The following is a 21,131-nucleotide window of genomic DNA, read 5'->3' on the forward strand; positions in this document are numbered from 1 at the left end:
GGTTGTTTCCATCTTTTTTTTTTTTTTTTTTTTTTTTTTCCTCTTTTGGTTTTTTTCATCTTTTTTTTTTTTTTTTTTTTTTTTGAGACAGAATCTTGCTCTGTTGCCCTGGCTGGAGTGCAGTGGTGTGATCTCGCTCAGTGTAATCTCTGCCTCCTGGGTTCAAGCAATTTTCCTGCCTCAGCCTCCCGAGTAGCTGGGATTACAGGCATCTGCCACCACACCCAGCTAATTTTTGTATTTTTAGTAGAGACGGGGTTTCACCATGTTGGCCACGCTGGCTTGAACTCCTGACCTCAGGTAATCCGCCTCCCAAAGTACTGAAATTACAGGCATGAGCCACTGCGTCCGGCTGTTTCCACCTTTTGAATAGTGCTGCTATGAACATGCATCCACAAGTTTTTGTTCTAATACCTGTTTTCAATTATTTTGGGCCTATACTTAGGAGTGGAATTGCTGGGTCATATGATAATTCTCTGTTTAACTTTTTAATGAACTGCCAAACTGTTTCTCATAGCAGCTGAATCATTTTACAGTCCCACCAGCAATGTATGAGGGTTCCAGTTTCTCCACATCCTTGCCAACACGTGTTATTTTCTTTCAGGCTGTTCATTCACACCTTCTGGAATGCGTGAATGAACTTCCCCTTATTTGCAGTGAATATTTCATTCCTTGGTGCTTTATCACATTGTTATTTCACAGTATGAAAATTGAAGTGAAACTCAAAGGTACACTGGACAGAATTGGATTCTAAATTCATAACATTTGAGTCCAACAGCATTCTGGTACATTGCTTTCTGAGATAGACCTGCAACTATTAGGAGAACCCCACTTTTTCTCTTATATACTATTTTTAGGATTGAAGAAGCAGTCTAAAGGACTAATCTCACATCCAGAGAAGTTTCTTCCTTCTGAACATATAAAGCATTTAACGACTCTTCTATTGGAGGTGTCTTTTGAGAGTCGCATTGGGAATTATAAGAAAGCCCCATGTAGTCTTATAGCAGAACGTTCTCATCATAGGTAATTTTCTATTGGTTTGACACATTTGTATTTCTACCCTTCTTCTTTTTGTTTTTGTTTTGTTTTGTTTTACTTTAGCTGTGCTCAGCTTGCAGGGAATAGTTGTATTTGCTTATAGTAAATGACTGGGAGCCAAGCTGAGATGTCAGCAGAACATCATAGAATACTCAAGTACACTGACTATATAAAGATCATTACAGATTCCTGCCCATTTGAAGTAATCAGACTATCAGTCCACCATTAATTTGAGGTCTATCAGTCCTCATTAATAATGCTACCAATGCGAATGCACTTCAATTTCCATTCTTTGAGGACTGCCTATATTTCATTGGGTTCTGCCATTTTTCTACCGTTAAGTAATGTTATAACTATTTTCTATTTGACAGCATTTAAAACGTTTTACATCATATCTGAGTTTACAAAGTAGAGTAAAAATAGACTTAGAATTGCATTAATATGTTGCACACACATATGCTTTTTATAATAATGCAAAGTGGAGTGAAATGCATTGCAGTCAGGAGAATTGAGTCTTTATGAACTTTTAATTTTTGAGTACTAGTCATAACTAAGCTGCTTGCATTCCACTGAGCAAAGGTTTCTTAATGAAGAAACCTACAACTACTATGTTGTTTCATGATTTAGCTGAAAGCATTAGTTTCTGTTTAAAGCTTCCTAGGCATTTTTTAATGTTGGCTGTAAATTCTTATAATGGTTCTGGATACCCCCAGGTGTGCTTTACAAATACCCCATTGCTATTTTCAAGCGTATACTTGAATAGAACTTCTAACTACTGTTTGCCCTATTTGGTAAAAAACATTTGTTTTGTGGAAAATTGTTTGGTTTGAGGGTGGTTTGGCCTTTAGTGTGAGTGGTGGTTGTTTTCGCAAAGTCATGAATTTTGAATGTATCCACTCTAATAAAAATTATTTCAAATGGCTTTGTCTCTCCCCCCTACCCCCGTGTGTGTGTGTGTGTGTGTGTGTGTGTGTGTGTGTGTGTGTGTGTGTTTTCATTTGACTGCAGAAATCCTGTGTACAGGTAAGATTTGTATTCTAAGAGGTTTATTAATTTTAAAAATTGCCCTTATGGTAGTTAATTCTAACCTGATTTACTTGCAGTCGTTTGTACCTTGGTTGCTGGGAAGTGAATTTCATTCCCTTTTATCAGAGGAGTAAACACTTTCCCTAGGGTAACAGGCACATTTGAGAAGGCATTCATTTTTTCACATTTAAAGATTACCATTAAGTAAATTGCTACTGTGGTGCTTTAAGTGAGCATCTTAAAGGCCTGAAAGAACCAGTGTACCCTCTAGTGTACCAAAAGTAGCACCCTGAAGGAGTTTTATCTAGTCAGTTTGTACTTAAACATTTTTTTAAAATTATACTTTAAGTTCTAGGGTACATGTGCACAACGTGCAGGTTTGTTACATATATGTACATGTGTCATGTTGGTGTGCCGCATCCATTAACTCGTCATTTGCATTAGGTATATCTCCTAATGCTATCCCTCCCCTCTCCCCACAATAGGCCCCAGTGTGTGATGTTCCCCTTCCTATGTCCAAGTGATCTAATTGTTCAATTCCCACCTATGAGTGAGAACATGTGGTGTTTGGTTTTCTGTTCTTGCGAAAGTTTGCTGAGAATGATGGTTTCCAGCTGCATCCATGTCCCTACAAAGGACACGAACTCATCCTTTTTTATGGTTGCATAGTATTCCATGGTGCATATGTGCCACATTTTCTTATAAATCATGCTGCTATAAAGACACATGCAGACATATGTTTATTGCGGCACTATTCACAATAGCAAAGACTTGGAATCAACCCAAATATCCCATCAGTGACCGACTGGATTAAGAAAATGTGGGACTTAAACATTGTTTTAAAGGCATTAGCACATGAACCTTTCCCTGGTCTTTGTGACTTTTCATGATGTTTCATTGATTTTTTTCCCTCCTTTTCTGCTTTGAAGCCTGACATTTTTTTGTTTGTTTTTGTTTTGGAGACAATCTTGTTCTGTCACCCAGGCTGGAGTGCATTGGTGCGATCTCGGCTCACTGCAACCTCCAGCTCCCGGGTTCAAGCGATTCTCCTGCCTCACCCTCCTGAGTAGCTGGGATTACAGGTGTCCGTCACCACTCCCGGCTAATTTTTGTATTTTTAGTAGAGACGGGTTTTGCCATGTTGGCCAGTCTGGTCTCGAACCCCTGACCTCAGGTGATCCGCCCACCTCAGCCTCCCAAAGTGCTGGAATTACAGGCATGAGGCACCGTGCCTGACCCAAACCTGCAATTTTTTATTCCACGTATATTGTCTTCTCATGTATATTAGTTTGTAAGTTATTCTTTATCCTGAAACAGGGAGTAATCTCTTCCTCACCCTTGGATGTTTTGTTTTGTTTTGTTTTAGGGGACTAGGCTGAAACAGGTGGCAAATGATGGAACATCCAAAGCCACATTTCAAGTTTTTTTTTTTTTTTTTGAGGTGGAGTCTCGCTCTGTCACCCAGCTGGAATGCAGTGGTGCGATCTCAGCTCACTGCAGCCTCTGCCTCCCGGGTTCAAGTGATTCTCCTGCCTCAGCCTCCGAGTAGCTGGAATTACAGATGTGTACCACTATGCCCGGCTAATTTTTGTGGTTTTAGTAGAGATGGAGTTTTGCCATGTTGGCCAGGCTGGTCTCAAACTCCTGACCTCAAGTGATCTGCCCGCCTCGGCCTCCCAAAGTGCTAGAATTATAGGCGTGAGCCACTGCACTCAGCCGGCCACACTTCAAGTTTTATTGCTAGAAAATCTGTCCCTACTAGCTGGGTGCGCTGGCTCACGGCTGTAATCCCAGCACTTTGGGAGGCCGAGGCAGGTGGATCACCTGAGGTCAGGAGTTCGAGACCAGCCTGGCCAACATGGTGAAACCCCCGTCTCTACTAAAAATACAAAAATTAGCTGGGTGTGATGGCGGGCGCCATGTAATCCCAGCTATTCAGGAGGCTGAGGCAGGAGAATTGCTTGAACCCAGGAGTAGGAGGTTGCAGTCAGCCGAGATCGCACCATTGCACTCCAGCCTGGGTGACAAGAGTGCAACTCCGTCTCAAAGAAAATCTGGCCCCACTTTCCCCTGCTTCATTTTAGATCAGATTATTTGGTCAAGTCCCCTCCAGGTTACATGTGAAGAAACCAATGCCAGGACTTCCACAAGACACATATAGACCAGTTGATGGTAGAAGGCTAATAGGACCTCGATCTCCTTGTTTCTTCCCTCTCTTTATTAAGCTTTAGAAGCAAAAACACCCACCTAGGATCATAGCCAAATACTTAATTTTACCCATTTTTGGCATACATGGATAGAAATCGTCACAAATGCAACAGTGATCTCACCTCATACCCTTGAGTGCTTTGCCAGTATAGCTGATTGTGAATACCTTATGTTTTTCCTACCAGTAGACTCTAGCATAGATGTAGCCCAGATATGTAGACGTGTTTGCTGAGATAAGAGGTGTATTCCCGTAGCATTGCCCAAAACATGCTGTACAGGATGTCATGTCACTGTAATTTCCTTGTGGGAAAAAAGTTCTGTGGTCAAAAAATTCTGGGAAATGCTGACTTACACAAAGTTAAAGAAGGTTTCTTTAAGACTTTATGGAGCTTTTACTACGTGGGTATGCATTGTGAATAGCCAGGGGGAGGGGTGGGCTTCCCCTTTCTCTAAGGAACCTCATTATTAACTTGTTCCATGTAATTCAGTCTGGGGAACATTGAGTGTAGTATCCTGATATTCTTGCCATTCATCTTACTGTGGCATTCCTAGTTGGCAGTACTCAAAGGCACATTAAAATTTAGCAATCTAAACAATTTTTATTTATATGTAAGGCATTGCTGAATATTTGTCGTGCTCTTTTATGTTTCAATATCCAAGTTACATATCGCACTTCAAACGTCTTGCTAATTTATATAGTCGCTTTTAAGCATGTTTTAGGAATAATTATAATCAGATCATCTGTTATATTTATAGCGGCATCCAGTCTTTATAGTGCACAAAAGCTTCAAATCCAAGGCTTTGGGGAGAGGGAAGAGATGATGGAGAGACAGTGTCAATAATTCCTGTGCAGTTCCCAAGCGTCTGTGTGCTCTGCCACAAAGGGAGAAACGAATTCCTATTTTTACTCTCAGGGTGTCAGACCAACAGTTCCAAAATACTAACGGTATATGTTCTGGACAGCAGCCTCCATAAGCTCCTCGAGTGGCCCTCATTTGTCATCAAACATGGCACTTGTCAGCCTCCCTGGCTAACTCTAGTGCTCTTCATGAACACTGAAGAACTGTTTTCAAAACCAAGCACTCTCTGCTAGTGGACCATAACTCATCCTGCCCTTTTAGGCAGGGGTAGCACCAAAATTTCCTGTGCCTCTTCTGTAGAGCCAGAAACTTTCTTGCTTTAAATAAAACATTTACATGTGGGTTATGTTGAGGACATTGCCTAGTTCCGTGCTGGCCCAGTTGTTAGAGTTTTAATATTCCCATAGTTTAACATCTGCAAACCTCATCCTTTGTTCCTGCGAATAGTTTACAGTCATTTAAAGTGATTTCTGGGTGTTTCTGTTAATCCTGCTGTAAGCAGTCTGTTACGTTATGTGCCCTTATTTTACAGATAAGGAAATGAAGCTCAACTAAGTCATTTTCTCCAGGTCTCATTTTGAAGAAAAAAGAAAGGTATAAATAATATTTCTCAGAGTCATAACTGTCTTGCTTCCCCTGTCCCCTCCAGATTTTGCCCTGAAAGCCTTCCCTATAGGAAGAATGTTTTTTTTAAAGAGATGGGGTCTTACTCTGTTGCCTAGGCTGGAGTGCAGTGGTGATCATAGTTCACTGTAACCTTGAACTTCTGGGCTTAAGTGGTCCTCTTGCCTCAGGCTCCCTGGTGGGTAGGGCTAGAGGTGTGTGCCAACATGCTCCACTAATTAAATTTTTTTTTTTTTTTTTTGTAAAGACAGGGGTCTCACCGTGTTTGACCAGGCTGGTCTGGAACTCTGGGCCTCAAGCAAAGCATTGGGATTACAGGTCCAAGCCACTGTGCCAGGTCCAGGAAGAATGCACCCCCTGCCCCAAAACCCCTTACTTTCTTCATTTATTCAACTAAGCCGTGCTCCACAATGGAAACTGGCTTTTTACCTACCTCTTTTGTTGGGGATGTTAAGAAAAGTTATAGCCTGGATGTGCTGTTTAAATTAATTACATTTACAACTCGGGCAGTTTTTAAGCCAGTTTGCTTTTTGTATGGTATTTAACAGTTTACTTGGAAAAATGCATTCATTGTTTTTGCTGGACACACTCCAACTTATATTTGAACTGGCAGACCTTTCTGGAAAACTTATCACTTTTATAGTAATGACACTATCATTGAAAAAAGAAAGAAAACCCTGTTCGGGTCGTCAGACACCCGTTTTACGATATTTTTTCTTTTGCTCCAGCTAGAGTTTCTTATCTCTTCTTACACTGTAATAAAAATTCTTCTCTGGTGATCTAGAAAGTAATTTTTGGATGAGAATTTATCTCTTCTAGGTAATGATACTGGTAAAGGCATTTTTCTCCCTAATATCCAGTGACTTTTTTCCTTGTGATTGTTAGATGTTACTGTTGGCTGCTGAGATATAACTTTCTTACCTATGAGATATCTAAACAGTGAGAAAAATCTTCCATCCCTAAGGGACCTTTCCACATAAACCATCTGCTTAGGCCTTATATATAGTCTTGCATATGTTTTTGAAGCTTGAATTTACAGTATTACAGTCACTCTCTTAGGGTGGGGAAACTCTGTATAATAGTGAATACTTAGATTATGTCGCTTCCTCTTAAACTACAACTAAAAGTTCAATTCAACTTTCCTCAGAAGCTTATTGTTTAGCCCCACTTTTTATTGTGGTCCATTTATTGTAGGCAGGGATTAGAAAAGAACTTCCCAAGATGAGGAAAAATTACTGTGTGATGTAAGATACAGATATTTTAAAATAATAACACCTTAAAATACGAAAGTTGCAAAGACGAATCAGGTCTTTTGAGAAGAATAACAAAAAGATGTTAAATGGTGCAATAATGGGGCTAAGGCCGCCAGAGTACTGCTTTGAGCTCTTAAGGAATAGACTGTTGTCTGATGCTTCCTTTGCTGCCTCCCATGGAAGTACAGGAACTAGGCAAGCCATAATTGGCTCACTTCCCAAGTTCTGGGAAACTTTACAAGGATCACTGGGGTTGGTACAAGTTGCTTGATAATCTGTAGCATTCTCTCTGAGATTTAGCTGCCATTGTGTTGCCAAATTTCTGCATGTCAGTATGCAGATGGTCCCATCTCTCCCTTCAGCCTCTGAGGTTTGTAATATATATTTTATTCTCCTCTTTTCAGCCAGGTTGAGTTTTGAGGTCTTGGGGCCTGCTTTATTCCTGCTTTTTATTTGCATGTATATTTTTACCCATTTCCTGAGGGTAATCGTAAATGGTTAGCTGGATTGTCAGCCTCACTGCTCCTATCTTTAGAGTTAAGAATCTCCTTATTTAGAGTTTTAAATTTTGTTAAGTGTTTGAAATGAAAGACTGTGTGTAGAGATGGGTAGGGTGAAAGTGAAAGGGAACTTCTGAGGCTTTGTATACTTGCTAGTTAAATTTTTGTGCATATTGTCAGGCTTTGTGTTAGGAAAGATTCTGTTAATAAGGAAAGTTGAGTTGCTGAGACCCCAAAGGAACACTGAGAGTCGCAGGTTACTTCCTATAAATGGAAGAACCTGAATCGTTAAAAGATAAAATTCCTGTTAGAATCCTGAATCACAGAATGTTTACAGTATTTTTGATCCATCAACTTTCTACTAGCAATCCTTTAATGAAGCTGCATTTCAGTCTTTAGAGCCACAATTTCTGTAGCCCTGAAGTTCTTGGAGTAAGGGCATGGTGGGGGAAGGGTGATCAGATTGGGAATACTTAGAATTGATTGTCCCTGGTGAAATTAAACTGCTCAGTGGATCACTTTGAGATAATGAAAGGTCCACTCTGAGCTTGCAAACAAGGCATTGCTCTTATCCAAATCCTCATGGTCAGTGCTTTTTCTTAAGCGTTGTGCTTGGTGATTTAGGTGTTTGTGTGAGGCTTAATGTCCATTTCCTATAGCAGTTTTTATTCAATTAAATGTGCTGCCATTGGGTAATGCCTAATTAGAGAAATCTTTGTGTTTAGGAATAAGCTTTGTGTATTCATTTGTCCTTTGGTCAGGTGTTTGACAATTTCAGTAAATATGACCGTAATTAAGCTTTAAAGGCAGAACAACACAAAATTCCCCATCAGTGTTGCTTCACTTCCTTTAGCAAAAGAAGGAGAGACAGCTTAATCACTTAAGTTGCAGTAAAAGCAAAATCTGAAAAGTGCAGTTTTAAGGATCATTTTAGAGTTATGATTGTAAATTACACATCAGGTTTATTCATCTTTGGTTGTTATAATGGAGTGGGCTTGGAAACCTCAGCAATTTGACCACCGAATACATTGTAGTTATTTTAACCAAGAAGCTTAATACACTGGAAATGTTTCCTGGAACTGTAGTGATCTCCTCCCCGTACCCCCACCCCTTCAGCCCTAGTATGAAAACGCTGACTTCTGGGAGCCTTTTAGTAGACATCTGAAATTTTGATGAAATGTTCTTTCAATTTTGAATTTGTTTGGCCTTTTTAAGACATTATGCTGTTCAAAAATATTCCTGCTTCAGAGAAGAAAATAGCTTTGGACTGGAGCGTGGAGAACCATTTTAAATCATCATTGCCAGGTCTTCAGATTTTAATAAATTTTTTTGTTCATTTTTGAGCCAATACTTTTATTTGCTGTGGTAGCTTACAGAAAGCAGTTCGATGACCAATAAAAATAATGCTGTAACTGCCAGGGATTACATCAGTTTTAAGATTATTTGCTGATAATTCAAGTAGCTTTGCATTATATCAGGGCCTGTAGTTCTCATTATCAGTGATCTGAATAATTGATGGGAGATAACCGCATGCAAAATAAATTGTCAAAGGGAAATCTTACTTTGTGAGCAGCTTAAAATGGTTGGGTGGAACACTATTTGAGGGTTATTTGTATTTTTAACCTTTGGAAAGCAAATTGTTTATTTAAATTAAAGAAATAGTGCAAGATTATGACTGGCATACTGAAAACTTGTAGAATGTTAAAGACAATCACTGTTTGAAAGAGTCTGTGGCAGTAATTCTCAACAGTGCTTGCAAATTAGAATTGTCACCTGGGGAGCTTCCAGAAAAATTAAATATTAAATAAAAGAACAAGGCATCAGTTATTGTGTTTAAAGCTGTGACCAGGATTAGGAGTCAAAGATCTATGGCTAACTGATAAATATAAGTCTTCTAGCACCTGGAAAGGATATAGAGGTAGGCTTTATTTCAGATCCTGTGCCAGCTTTTATAGTAACAGTCTTGTGTTGAGGTCTCTATTTTTCTTCAGTTCTTATCTAGTCAGCTCTGGAGGCAATCAAGGAACAAATTTTGTTTCCAATGGCTCTTCATTTTTTTTATGACTAGCAAAGACATAGGATTTTCCAGTTAAATGATTACTCTGTTAGGTTTTTTATTGAGAGGCCATTTTGGAGTATAAATTACTTGCTTTTTTTTTTTTTTTTTTTTTACAGTATTCAGTTTATACTATGGAGGTATAAATTAGGAGTACAAAAGGTTGATTTTTATCTTGAGAAAGAAATTTACATTGCTTTCTCTGTTAATTCATATATTGTAAACATTTTAAAATATTTGCCATACTTTATTATATAGTGTGATGTGTCATTAAAATAGAGTCAGTACCAGCATATTTCAAGTTTTAAGAAATGCTGTTCTTAAGGACAATTGAATGGGAAGCAGTTCAGCACAGGATGGACTCCTAATGAATTACAATTCATTATGAGGTGCCAGGAATCACACACTCCCACTCTAGACTACACTGCGTGCCATCCAAATGGGAATTTTAAAAATGATTTCTACTTAGCGTTTCTCTGCTTTGGCAAAGACACCTACATTATTCAAAATCACAGGAACTAACACCACTGTTTTAACACTCTATATTGGCAGCAGGTGGGCAGTTATGGTGAAATTTATGTGAGTTCAACATTGCTATTTTTTACGTGAACCAAATATTATTATACAGTTGCAGGAAATTCCACCAGACATTGCAGTCTCATCAGCTTTTAGGGTGAAACAGGCATGGAAAAGTCACCTACTTCATACTACCCCACCCCCAGTCTTCAGGCACTTCTCAACCCAAACCTGTTTAGGGTAAAGAGACTGTGCTATTTTGGAAAATGCTCAGAAGTAGACATTCTGCTGCTTCTTTCAGGCTTCTGTTTCATCATCTAACAGCAATCACTGCTGGGATCTGCACACACAAAACCCCAAACCTGCATAGTAATTTCAATCCATTTTCTCCAATTTAATGGAGATAGAGGTCATTTAGGCCTTATTCAAAAAAGATCAGAGAGATAATATATGAGGAAAGCTCTTAGTAAAACTGGAAATGTCATTCAAATGTAGGGAATTCATAAAAATATCAGTGTGCCTAAAAAAATTGTATTGTTTTCTCCTTTTGTTCTTTGGCACAGATTGTAGAAGACAATTCAGAATTGGGAAAGCACTAGTCCATTTTTGTTTTAAGTTAATCAGTGGTTGCTGTAATTGAGGGGAAAAATCTATATTGACAGCATACAACCTATCCTACTTCACTGATTCTCTACCTCCTTTGCCTCTTTCCCTTTTCCACTTGTAGAATTAACTAAGAACTTGTATAAAAGGTAACTGCCTCATTTACTCTGTAGCCACTTCTTCCTTGTGTGAAAAACTAAACAGCCATATGAATATTAAATTAAAGGTTGCAAATTGCAGTGTATACGTGAACTTGGCATTTTCTGTAATTCAAATTGGTACATTATAAGAGTCAGGTCTGTTGTGGAGACCACAGAGAGGCCTTAACCTGCAACAGAAGGTTGGAGCTGGGGTGAAGCCAGATAAACTATACATCTGGCAGGTGCACACACTTTCACTTTTTAGTTTTACAAAATGGATATTATGGAAAATTTGGTGCTCTTATCAGTGAGCTGTGTCAGAACCTGTATATTACAGTTGCAAACAGAGAAGTAAGCCCCTAAATCAAAGCTACCACTTGGTAAAGATACTGTTTACTGGTTTCCAGGAACTGTGTGAAAATTTACCTATGAATCATTTACTCTTAGCATGCGAAGGACCTTGGACAATCAGTTGTTCAAATGCCTTGTCTTTGGGCAGGCAGATAAATAACTAAGCTGTCCAGCATGGATACTTAACTGACTTTTTCCAGGTCTCCAGGGATCCCACAAATTCCCTTAGCACATGCCAGAGTAGCTTTCCAGAGTTATATACAGCCTGAATCTCTCTTCTACTTCAGTTTGTCCCAGTTACTTTTTGCATGATTCCTTGCAAATTTCGAAGGCAATACCATAAGCTTAAGTGAAAACGCAAGGCAAAGAGGTTTTATCTATACTTTGGGGTGATTTTTAATTTTTAAACGAAGAAATAATTTTATACATACCATCTACATAAGACGCACAAATTCAGACTGGAGTACATTCAGACATTGTAGATAATTGGAAGACTGCAAGTTCTAAGTAGTCTTGCTTAAAATGATTACTTTGAGGGTGGGATTTATACCTTTGACCTTTAAATAGATCATTGAAAGGAAGGAAAATCTTTGTGACTACATATATTAAAACATTTTAGGTTGGGAAATTATATTTCTAAAAAATAATGGGAATATATAAATGGATATTGGTTTCTATCATACATCCTTTGACTTAAATATGTGGTAGTCTCAGATATGGTAATACAGTACCATAAAAGGAGACTGTCCCAAATTTATATAAGAAAAGGGTATTATCCTGATTTAAGGGAAGAGAGTGAGGCCTCAGCAAAATTAAAGGGTGGGATAAAATAGAGCCCAATCTTGAAACTTGTAGATTCAATGAGTCTACTTATTAAACATGTAAAATGGGCATGAGAAATATATTGCGTGAAATGGAACTTTACAACAATAAGACTCTGAGAGATTGCAAAATAAACTCTATCCTGTGAGGCCAAATAATTATAGTTTCTTTTTAGAAAAAGTTGATCATTTATTCAATAGAGGCAGCCATTCTATTTCTGACCTTTACGCTTACACACAATTATTTTGCGTTTAGAAGTAATCTACATTATGCTTTCTGTTCTCTAGTAAAGTAGTTGAAAGGTTGTCCTCAGTAGTTGCATAATAAATGAAATATTCCCAGTCCATTCTTCTGAGTTAGTGTGTTGCTAGTGAAAGTTATGGTTAAGATTCATTTGGGCTGTGGATGGAAGAAAAATGATTGGCAGTAAAAATATTGTTTCTCTAGGGTACTTTCTTTAATCATTTTAGAATTGCACTGTTGACCTCAGAACAGTTGGTTCAAACAGCACTTTTACTAATCTTTACTATGTCAGCAAGTAAGAGCTTAGTGGATTTTGAATTCCCTAACAAGGTTTTCTCGTCTCCCTACTGCTTTCTCCCCAGATTATAGCCCAACATGCTTAGACAAGAATGCTGGACTTGGTAGAAGTGTGGAGAAATGTGATGAAAAACTGAATTTTTCCCCTTTTCTCTTGGTCAGTGTGCTGGAGAAGAGAAACGAGTTGGCACACGCACAGTGTTTGTTGGCAATCATTCAGTTTCGGGAACAGAAGCTTACGTTGCACAAAGATTTTGTGATAATAGAATAGTCTCATCTAAGGTAAGTTTTTGTTTTAACTCAATAGATGTTCATATAGTGAATCAGATAATGCATTTATTCTAATTTATGCTTCTGAGGAAACTGATGCATTTATATATGTGTACATGTATGTGCATGTATACGGATCATATACCAGCTATAGTAAGTATTCCTCTGAAAAACAGTTTATTTAAAAAATCACTTTGTCTTGTTATAGGTGAAATCGCTTGCCTTCCATTATGATTCACAGTGCTTGTTGATTATGCATATTACTTTAAACCTTAAAGTGTGCTAAAAATACTTATTATTTACTTGTGCAAAGCTTCCTGAATTACTCTTGAATGGATGAACTAGGATATAAATGATTTGCATTCTTTTGGAGAGAGCTGTCCTGGAATGTCTTCATTTGCATTTCTTTCTAGTTCCCCTGCCAACCCCTCTACCTCCCGTCCCACTTCTCAAGTATTAATACACTCCTTTGTCCCAAAGGGTGCATGATGCTCAGTACACTGCTTCACCTGTGATCTGTTAAGAGTTAAGTCACTGCAGCTGTGTCACCGTTTGAATACCTCTTTCTTCAGCATAGTGTAGGACTAAGAGCATTGACCTGGAAGTTTGAACACCTGTATTTAAATCCTGGCCCAGCCACTTACTAGTTGCGTCACCTTGGCCAAATTAATCACCCTGATTCTAAATGTCCTCATTGGTGAAATGGGACTAATACTCTGTGAAACCACTTCTTATAGCTCCTAGTACCCAGTAGTCATCATTCTGCAAGTGTTACTTAGCTAGTCTTTACCTCTGGCTGACCAGGTAAGGTGCTAGGTTGGCCTACTGCCATCTCTTGTAGAATAGAAGAGATCTTGAAGATTTTCCTCCCTTCCTCATGTGCCCTGGCAAGGCAGAGATAAAAGTTGGTGACATTTGGTTCACTGTATACTTATAATCACTTAGAACCTGAAACACAAAATTATGCCCTTCCTTACAAATATATGACATTTTGGTTTTCAAATATGCATTTAATTTCTCGTTTGGGTGGTGATACAGTAGTGATCATGTTTATCTGGGAGATTAACATGTAAAATATGGTCAGGACAGGTGAAAATTTTGTTGCCTAATGAACAGATCTGTCGGCCTATAGAACATTTTATTTTGGATAAAAATGTCTATTTCCTGTTAATCTTACACACTAGTGGCAGAAATTTTATTCTCAGCCAGAGGTTTACGTACTTGTGCCTAAAACAGTGAATAGTTCTTTTACTAGAAATTTCGGCTCACCTTGTATCCAATTAAATGGTCTGTAGTCCTTTGATTCAGAATTGTGGACTTGTAGAGCTAAATGATCTTAAGAGGTTATCTTGTTCAACTCACTGACTTTACAGATAGAGAAACCAAGGCCAGAGAAATTTAGTCACATGGTCACCAAGCAGAGATAGTAATAAAACCAGGAGTAGAACTACTTTATAAGTTCTAGTTGCTCTGAATAAAGAGCCCTTTTTACATCATTGTGCTGTCTGGGTTCCTTCCTCATTTTTTTCTTTCCTCTTGCATTGTGCTTGGCATGGGGTGACAACTCAAACGCTAACTGCTATTGTTATTTGTGTTTCTGTGATTAGTATTACAAATCTGAGTAGTACTATTGATTTCCTCAGATTCATGTGTTTCGAATGTGTGGGATACTGTCTCCTAAATGGAGGCCTTCAGGTCTACTCCGAAAAGACCAACAATGTCATAATTTGACTTTTTCTTCCTCACATTGTCTTGGCTGTTTGTATTTATACCAGAGTTTATAAAAAGATTATTTTTTCAAAATATACCATTTATAGAATACATTAGCTGCCTTCCAACTTTGTAGCAAGTGTTGATTTTCTTTCTCCACCCTTCAGTCATAAAAATAACTCTCTTAATTGGACACTGCTTTTATTTACAAACACCATTAGTAATGTGACATTATAAATGTTAAGGCAGGGAACACTGAAGACAAACATTTTGACCTACTTTAAATTTTATTTGCTTATAAAATTAATACTTTTTTAATTTTTATTTTTAAAAATTTTTTTAGACAGAGTCTTGCTCTGTCACCCAGGCTGGAGTGCAGTGGCACGATTTTGGCTCACTGCAAGCTCCGCCTCCCGGGCTCACGCCATTTTCCTGCCTCAGCCTCCTGAGTAGCTGGGACTACAGGTGCCCGCCACCGTGCCTGGCTAATGTTTTGTATTTTTAGTAGACACAGGGTTTCACCATGTTAGCCAGGATGGTCTCGATCTCTTGACCTCGTGATCCACCTGCCTTGGCCTCCCAAAGTGGTGGGATTACAGGCGTGAGCCACCGCGCCCGGCCTAATGTTTTTTTTTTTTTTTTTTAAATCTCCTGGGATCACAAATACTTTCTTTAGAAAAATTTGGCCTCTACAGCCTCACAAACTTTAATGTGCTCTGCAGGGATTTTGGAAATCACCAGAATTTTGTAGCTGGTGCAAAACTTGGAAATTCCCTTCTTTAGCAAAAGGAGCATTGATTGTACTCTGCTGTAAATTTTAGGATCTTTAGTTTCCATCATATTTATCTGTTGTGTTTCTTTTTCCTTTAAAAATTTTTAAGATTTTTTTTAGAAATTAATTTTTTTTGTTTTGTATTTTTAGTAGAGACGGGGTTTCACCATGTTGGCCAGGCTGGTCACAAACTCCTGGCCTCAAGTAATCCCCCTGCCTCAGCCTCTGAAAGTGCTGGGATTACAGAAGTGAGTCACTGCACCCCACCCTTTGCCCAGCTTTTAATGGAGTTGATTTTTTTTTTTTTCTTACTGTTTGAGTTCCTTATAGATTCTGGATATTAGTCCTTTGCCAGAATCATAATTCGCAAATATTTTCTCCCGTTCTATAGATTGTCTGTTTACTCTGTTGATTATTTCTTTTGCTGTGCAGCTTTTAAATTTGTTTATTTTTGGTTTTTGGGCATTTGCTTTTTTGTCTTCGTTATCAATTACTTGCCTAGACTAATGTCCAGAAGAGTTTTTCCTAAGTTTTCTTCGGGCAGTTGACTGCTAACTTTATTATTACCTTAAATATCTGCTACTTTATTTTTACCTTTTTCTCTTTCTTTTTTGCTGCTATTCAGACACATTAAAAGTTATTTGGAGTCTTAAGTTCCTCATCAGCATTTTTAATGCTAAATCATCAGCATTTTTAATGATAAATTGGAAATCTTGGCTAAAACAACTGGTAAAAACAAGTAAAGTTCTAAAGCCTCCTTTTGCTTAAATGAAATAGTTGACTCTCAAAGCTGAGATTCTCTTCAACTTTCCTCCTTTGGGAAATTTGCTTAGTAAGTTTATAAGGTTTTGGTTTCAAGTTAAATTAGATGATACATATTTGAGGCAGTGACCCACAACTTTTTCACTTAATTTCATCTTTAGTGACCACACTTGTGTATAGATTATTTAATCCACTACAAAGCATATATAAAATGCATTGTATGTACTGGGATAGCTGGCGTTGTTTGTTTGTTTGTTTTTGAGACAGAGTCTCTCTGTCACCGAGACTGGAATGCAGTGGCACGCGATCTCGGCTCACTGCAACCTCTGCCTCATGGGTTCAAGTGATTCTCCTGCCTCAGCCTCCCAAGTAGCTGGAATTACAGGCGTGAGTCGTCATGCCCAGCCCAAAGCTGGTGTTTTCTGTATAAGTAGTTTTAAACATGTTCTAAATGTCTGGGCTGCTTTTTAAGTTTATAGTTGCACTTAAAGATAGTATAAAAGAGGCCCGGTGCAGTGGCTCACACCTGTAAACCCAGCACTTTGGAAGGCTGAGGCGGGTGAAGTTCGAGACCAGCCTGGGAGATGGTTCAAAGGAAAACCCCGTATCTACAAAAAATACAAGAATTGGCTGGGCGCGGTGGTTCATGCCTGTAATCCCAGCACTTGTGGGAGGCCGAGGCGGGCAGATTGCCTGAGCTCAGGAGTTTAAGACCAGCCTGACCAACATGGTGAAACCCCGTCTCTACTAAAAATATAAAAATTAGCCGGGTGTGGTGGCACGCACCTGTAATTCCAGCTACTCGAGAGGCTGAGGCAGGAGAATCGCTTGAACCTGGGAGGGGGAGGTTGCAATGAGCTGAGTTCACACCACTGCACTCCAGCCTGGGTGACAGAGTGAGACTCTGTCTCCAAACAAACAAACAAACAAACAGCAACAACAAAAATTAGCCAGGCATGGTGGTGTATGCCTGTAGTCCTAGCTACTCAGGAGGCTGAGGCGGGAAGATTGCTTGAGCCTGGGAGGCAGAGGCTGCAGTGAGCTGGGAACACGCTACTGCACTCCAGCTTGTGTGACAGTGTGAGACTCTGTTTCAATAAATAAATAAATAAATAGTGTTTACTGACGTCTCCAAGCAAGAACTAACTTGTAACAAAAACTGAATTCTCATCATTGTGTCTAAAAAACTGCTATACACATTTTCTTCTTGTGATTAACTTTTTTTTTTTTTTTTTTTTTGCCATGAAGGTCATGCTTGAGATAACATTGTTTTTTTTTTTTCTTTGTAGCAGCTGACCAAGCTGGAGAGTCTACTTTTTAGATAAACAAGTTAATTTGAATAACTTGATGTATATGGCTATAACTCAATTTCACTTTTAGTTAGAAAACTCTAAAAAGTAGACTTCTCTTGGTCTGCATTAAAATCTTACATTTGTATTATAGTAAAAAAGATGTACTAGAAACTAAGTTTACCTTTTAGGTAAACCAGTAGAGTAAATGGCTAGGGCACAAGTTTTAATAAAGATTTCTTGTATACCTTTTGTGTGCTAAATTATCGTCTAGCTATCGTTCTAGGCACCTGTGGTAAGGCGACTTATGACATGCTCCCTGATCTCATAATAGCTCATGACTTGATGAAAGAGAGAAGAGGGCAGTCATTTCCTATGAAGGGAATAATCAGAATTCCTCAAGGAAGCAGTTCATTTAATAAAACAGTGGTAAACTAACAGTTGGGACTTAAAAACGACAACAACAAAAGTATTCCCTTTTGATGTGTTTATATCACCTTTTACAGGTGACTCTGTCTGTAATGCTTATTTGATTAATTAAAATCTCTTTAGTTTGGGAACAGAAGGGTAACATACCAGAAGCTCAGCCATTAGCCTATTGTTGGAGTTTAGCTTATTGTTTTAGAAAGTTCATTTTAAATAATTGGGATAGTTAAACATGCTGGTCTGACCTATGTCAGCTTCAAAGTGACTGGATCAGTGGTTTTGAGTGACTTCTGTTTTTGGTCACAAGCTACCTTGGGAATCTCATAAAAAGCGTGGACTTCCTTCTCCCAAGTGATGTACATCCATGCACAATTCTGCATTTATTTTAAAATTATCTTCCCTAACATACTTCTTGGACTCCAAGGTAGAACATTTTCTAAGTTGGTTATTGGTTGTAATGCAACTGTTCTACTGAATATACTTGCCTCTTTTTGTCTTTTTTCTCGGAGGATTCCCTAAATTTTGAGCCTATAAGCCTTTTTAAACTGAAAGGTTAGTAAATTCCCGTATATTATGTCGTGCTCTACAGCTTGGCTTTTCAGTCACCTCTTATTAAAGGATATGTTCTCACATATTATACAGATAATTGGGATGGGCTTTGGTAATTGGTAATAGGTAAAAGTTTCATGCTAAATTGCACAAGGTCAGAAGACGAGAACTCTTAGGCCAACTGTCAACCGCAGAACTCTCAAATATAAATTTAGCTTTTTAGGTTAAGAAACATTTCTTTCTTTCTAGTTTCTGGTCTTACTAGGTCATCTGAAAAATTCAACATTTTTTGGTCACTTTTAAATGATTCAGTCCTTGACCCTAAGGTTTCAGGGACAAAGTATGGTTGACAGTTGGCCTAAGAGTTCTGCGGTTGACAGTTGGCCTAAGAGTTCTTGTCTTCTGACCATGTGCAATTTAGCATGAAACTTTTACCTATTACCAATTACCAAAGCCCAGCCCAGAGTGGTATGTTGTTGTTTAAAATGAAAGCCCTCCATGGCCCAGGGTTGTGTATACACCTTCCCAGCTGTCATGGAAATTGGAGGTACTCATAGGGGACAGAATGATTCACAGGGGTATCTGTTATGATCATCAAGACTCCAGAGGTTAGCTGAGCCAGAAATTAATGTGTTCATTCATTCCTCCAAATTATTTATTTATTTATTTTATTATTTATTTATTTTTGAGTCAGGGTCTCGCTTTGTCGCCCAGGCTGGAGTGCAGTGGCACCATCTCAGCTCACTGCATCCTCCGCCTCCTGGGTTCAAGTGATTCTCGTGCCTCAGCCTCTCAAGTAGCTGTGACTACAGGCATACACCACCATGTCCAGCTAAGTGTTGTATTTTTAGTAGAGGTGGGGTTTCACAATGTTGCCCAGGCTTTTTTTTTTTTTTTTTTTGAGACAGAGTCTTGTTCTTGCTCTCTTGCCTAGGCTGGAGTGCAGTAGTGAGATCTCAGCTAACTGCAACCTCCATCTCCCAGGTTTAAGTGATTCTTCTGTCTCAGCCGCCCAAGTAGCTGGGATTACAGTGTGCGCCACCACATCTGATTGATTTTTGTATTTTTAGTAGAGACGGGGTTTCACCACGTTGGCCAGGCTGGTCTTGACCTCCTAACCTCAGGTGATCTGCCTGCCTTGGCCTCCTGAAGTGCTGAAATTGCAGGTGTGAGCCACTGTGCCTGGCCATCCAAATAATTTATTGTCTGCCTTGTACCAGGCACTGTGCTGAGTGTTGGGAAAATGTCTCTAAATATATGCTTATGTATATGTGTGAGATTTGGATTTCAAAATGTTGGACATACTAAATATCACTTTATATGATAATGTGGACTCAAAATCAGTCATTACTATTAAGATTTTTCAAGTTTCTTTCATAATAGTGTTCTTTTTTCTTCCTCCCTTACAGTATACACTTTGGAATTTTCTCCCAAAGAATCTGTTTGAACAGTTTAGAAGAATTGCAAATTTTTATTTTCTCATAATTTTCCTTGTACAGGTAAGAGCTCCTTAAACAGCCACTTAACTTTTAGAAACTTGATTGCTTTAAACAAATTTTCCATCTATTTCTAACCTTAAAATGCCATGTAATTAAAAAAAGACATTCCAGAGTTTATTATAATATGACTTCTTAAAGCAGAAACATAATATTTAAAGATTATCATTTTATAAATTTCTAAAGTTGCATTTTTACTAGAAAACCTGTTGAGTTTTTATTTCATTGTTACTTTCTTTGAAATTTTATGGATATCATATCTTTGCTCATCCTAGGACGACGTGTATTGTGTACTATTAAATGAAATGGAATATATCAAAATTGAAAATAGTTCAAACTAATAGTTTTATTTTGTTACATACCAGTTTCAGCCTAATTGGAAACTTCTCACTCATCTTCCTGATTACCATTTTTGCTCTCCCTCATTCATTTACTCACTTTAAGAGTGAGAGCCTAGTTAGATCAATCTGCTTCTCTGTATTCTTTCTACTGTTTTGTGTTTTAAATTTTAGACAGTTTAAATTGCATCTTCCATCTTTAAATCTGTAAGCTATTAAAATCTTTTCGTCGCCATAATTACCCCTGATAATTTTACTACATTAAAGGTACTTTTTTTCTCATTTCATTTTTTAAATGAAGCAGGAAAATCCCATTGAAATTGCTCAAATTCCCTGTTGATGCTAAGTGCTTCTGTTTACCCACTTTGAGGCTTTGAGTAAATGGTACTGTAATTGAATTTAGCCTTGCTACTTAAAATCAATCTGGGATATAATATGGGCAAGAGCCTATTTTAATCCTGAATGATGGAAGATTTGAAAAGGAGCTCCTCTGGATCCATAGTCAGATGTCTTACAGATACAGAATAAACTACCTAGAGGATTCTGCTTGAAAGAATCATTCTACTTGGTGGGCAGCGCATTTCATTTGAGTTCAGCAAACGTATACCACTCATCCACCTACTGTGTGCTGTGCAGTAGGACAGATAACAAAAATGGTAGCAGGTACAATGAAGATCAAGATACAGCTTTTATCCTCTTAAGGAATTTATGCTATAGCTGAGAAGACCAGTCACATTAACAGTCATATATTCACTTAATGTAGTAAAGCCATTCAAGAAGCATGAACAGAATGCTTTGTGTATGCAGTGTAAGTTATCATTTTTTTCTACCCAAGAGGAATTTGAGAAGGCGTCAGAGAATAGATGCTATCTGAACGGAGCCTTTAAGGATTAGAAGGGGTTTACCTGGTGGAGAATGCTGAACTGGTATTTCAAGGATAGGGAAGAGATTGCCTAAAGTCACAGAGCCATGTAGAAGCGTT

At 38.3% G+C, this 21,131-nt stretch overlaps 1 protein-coding gene across 3 annotated transcripts in view; it reads left to right on the forward strand.

The window, feature by feature from the left end:
* Positions 1-21,131, forward strand: part of ATP11C (ATPase, class VI, type 11C) — a 206,976-nt gene that overhangs the window by 95,314 nt on the left and 90,531 nt on the right. For 2 of the 3 annotated variants that reach the window (XM_012001615.1, XM_012001618.1), the window contains exons 1-3: positions 7,245-7,379; positions 12,700-12,819; positions 19,725-19,814. In XM_012001615.1, the coding sequence (XP_011857005.1) occupies positions 7,344-7,379; positions 12,700-12,819; positions 19,725-19,814 (246 nt within the window). In that variant the 5' untranslated portion in view covers positions 7,245-7,343. Of the gene's footprint in view, positions 1-7,244; positions 7,380-12,699; positions 12,820-19,724; positions 19,815-21,131 lie in introns of those variants that run through there. The other variant, XM_012001616.1, reaches the window with a different exon arrangement.

Source organism: Mandrillus leucophaeus, unplaced genomic scaffold, assembly GCF_000951045.1.
Source record: "Mandrillus leucophaeus isolate KB7577 unplaced genomic scaffold, Mleu.le_1.0 Scaffold668, whole genome shotgun sequence".
In the NCBI taxonomy this organism is placed as follows: domain Eukaryota; kingdom Metazoa; phylum Chordata; class Mammalia; order Primates; family Cercopithecidae; genus Mandrillus; species Mandrillus leucophaeus.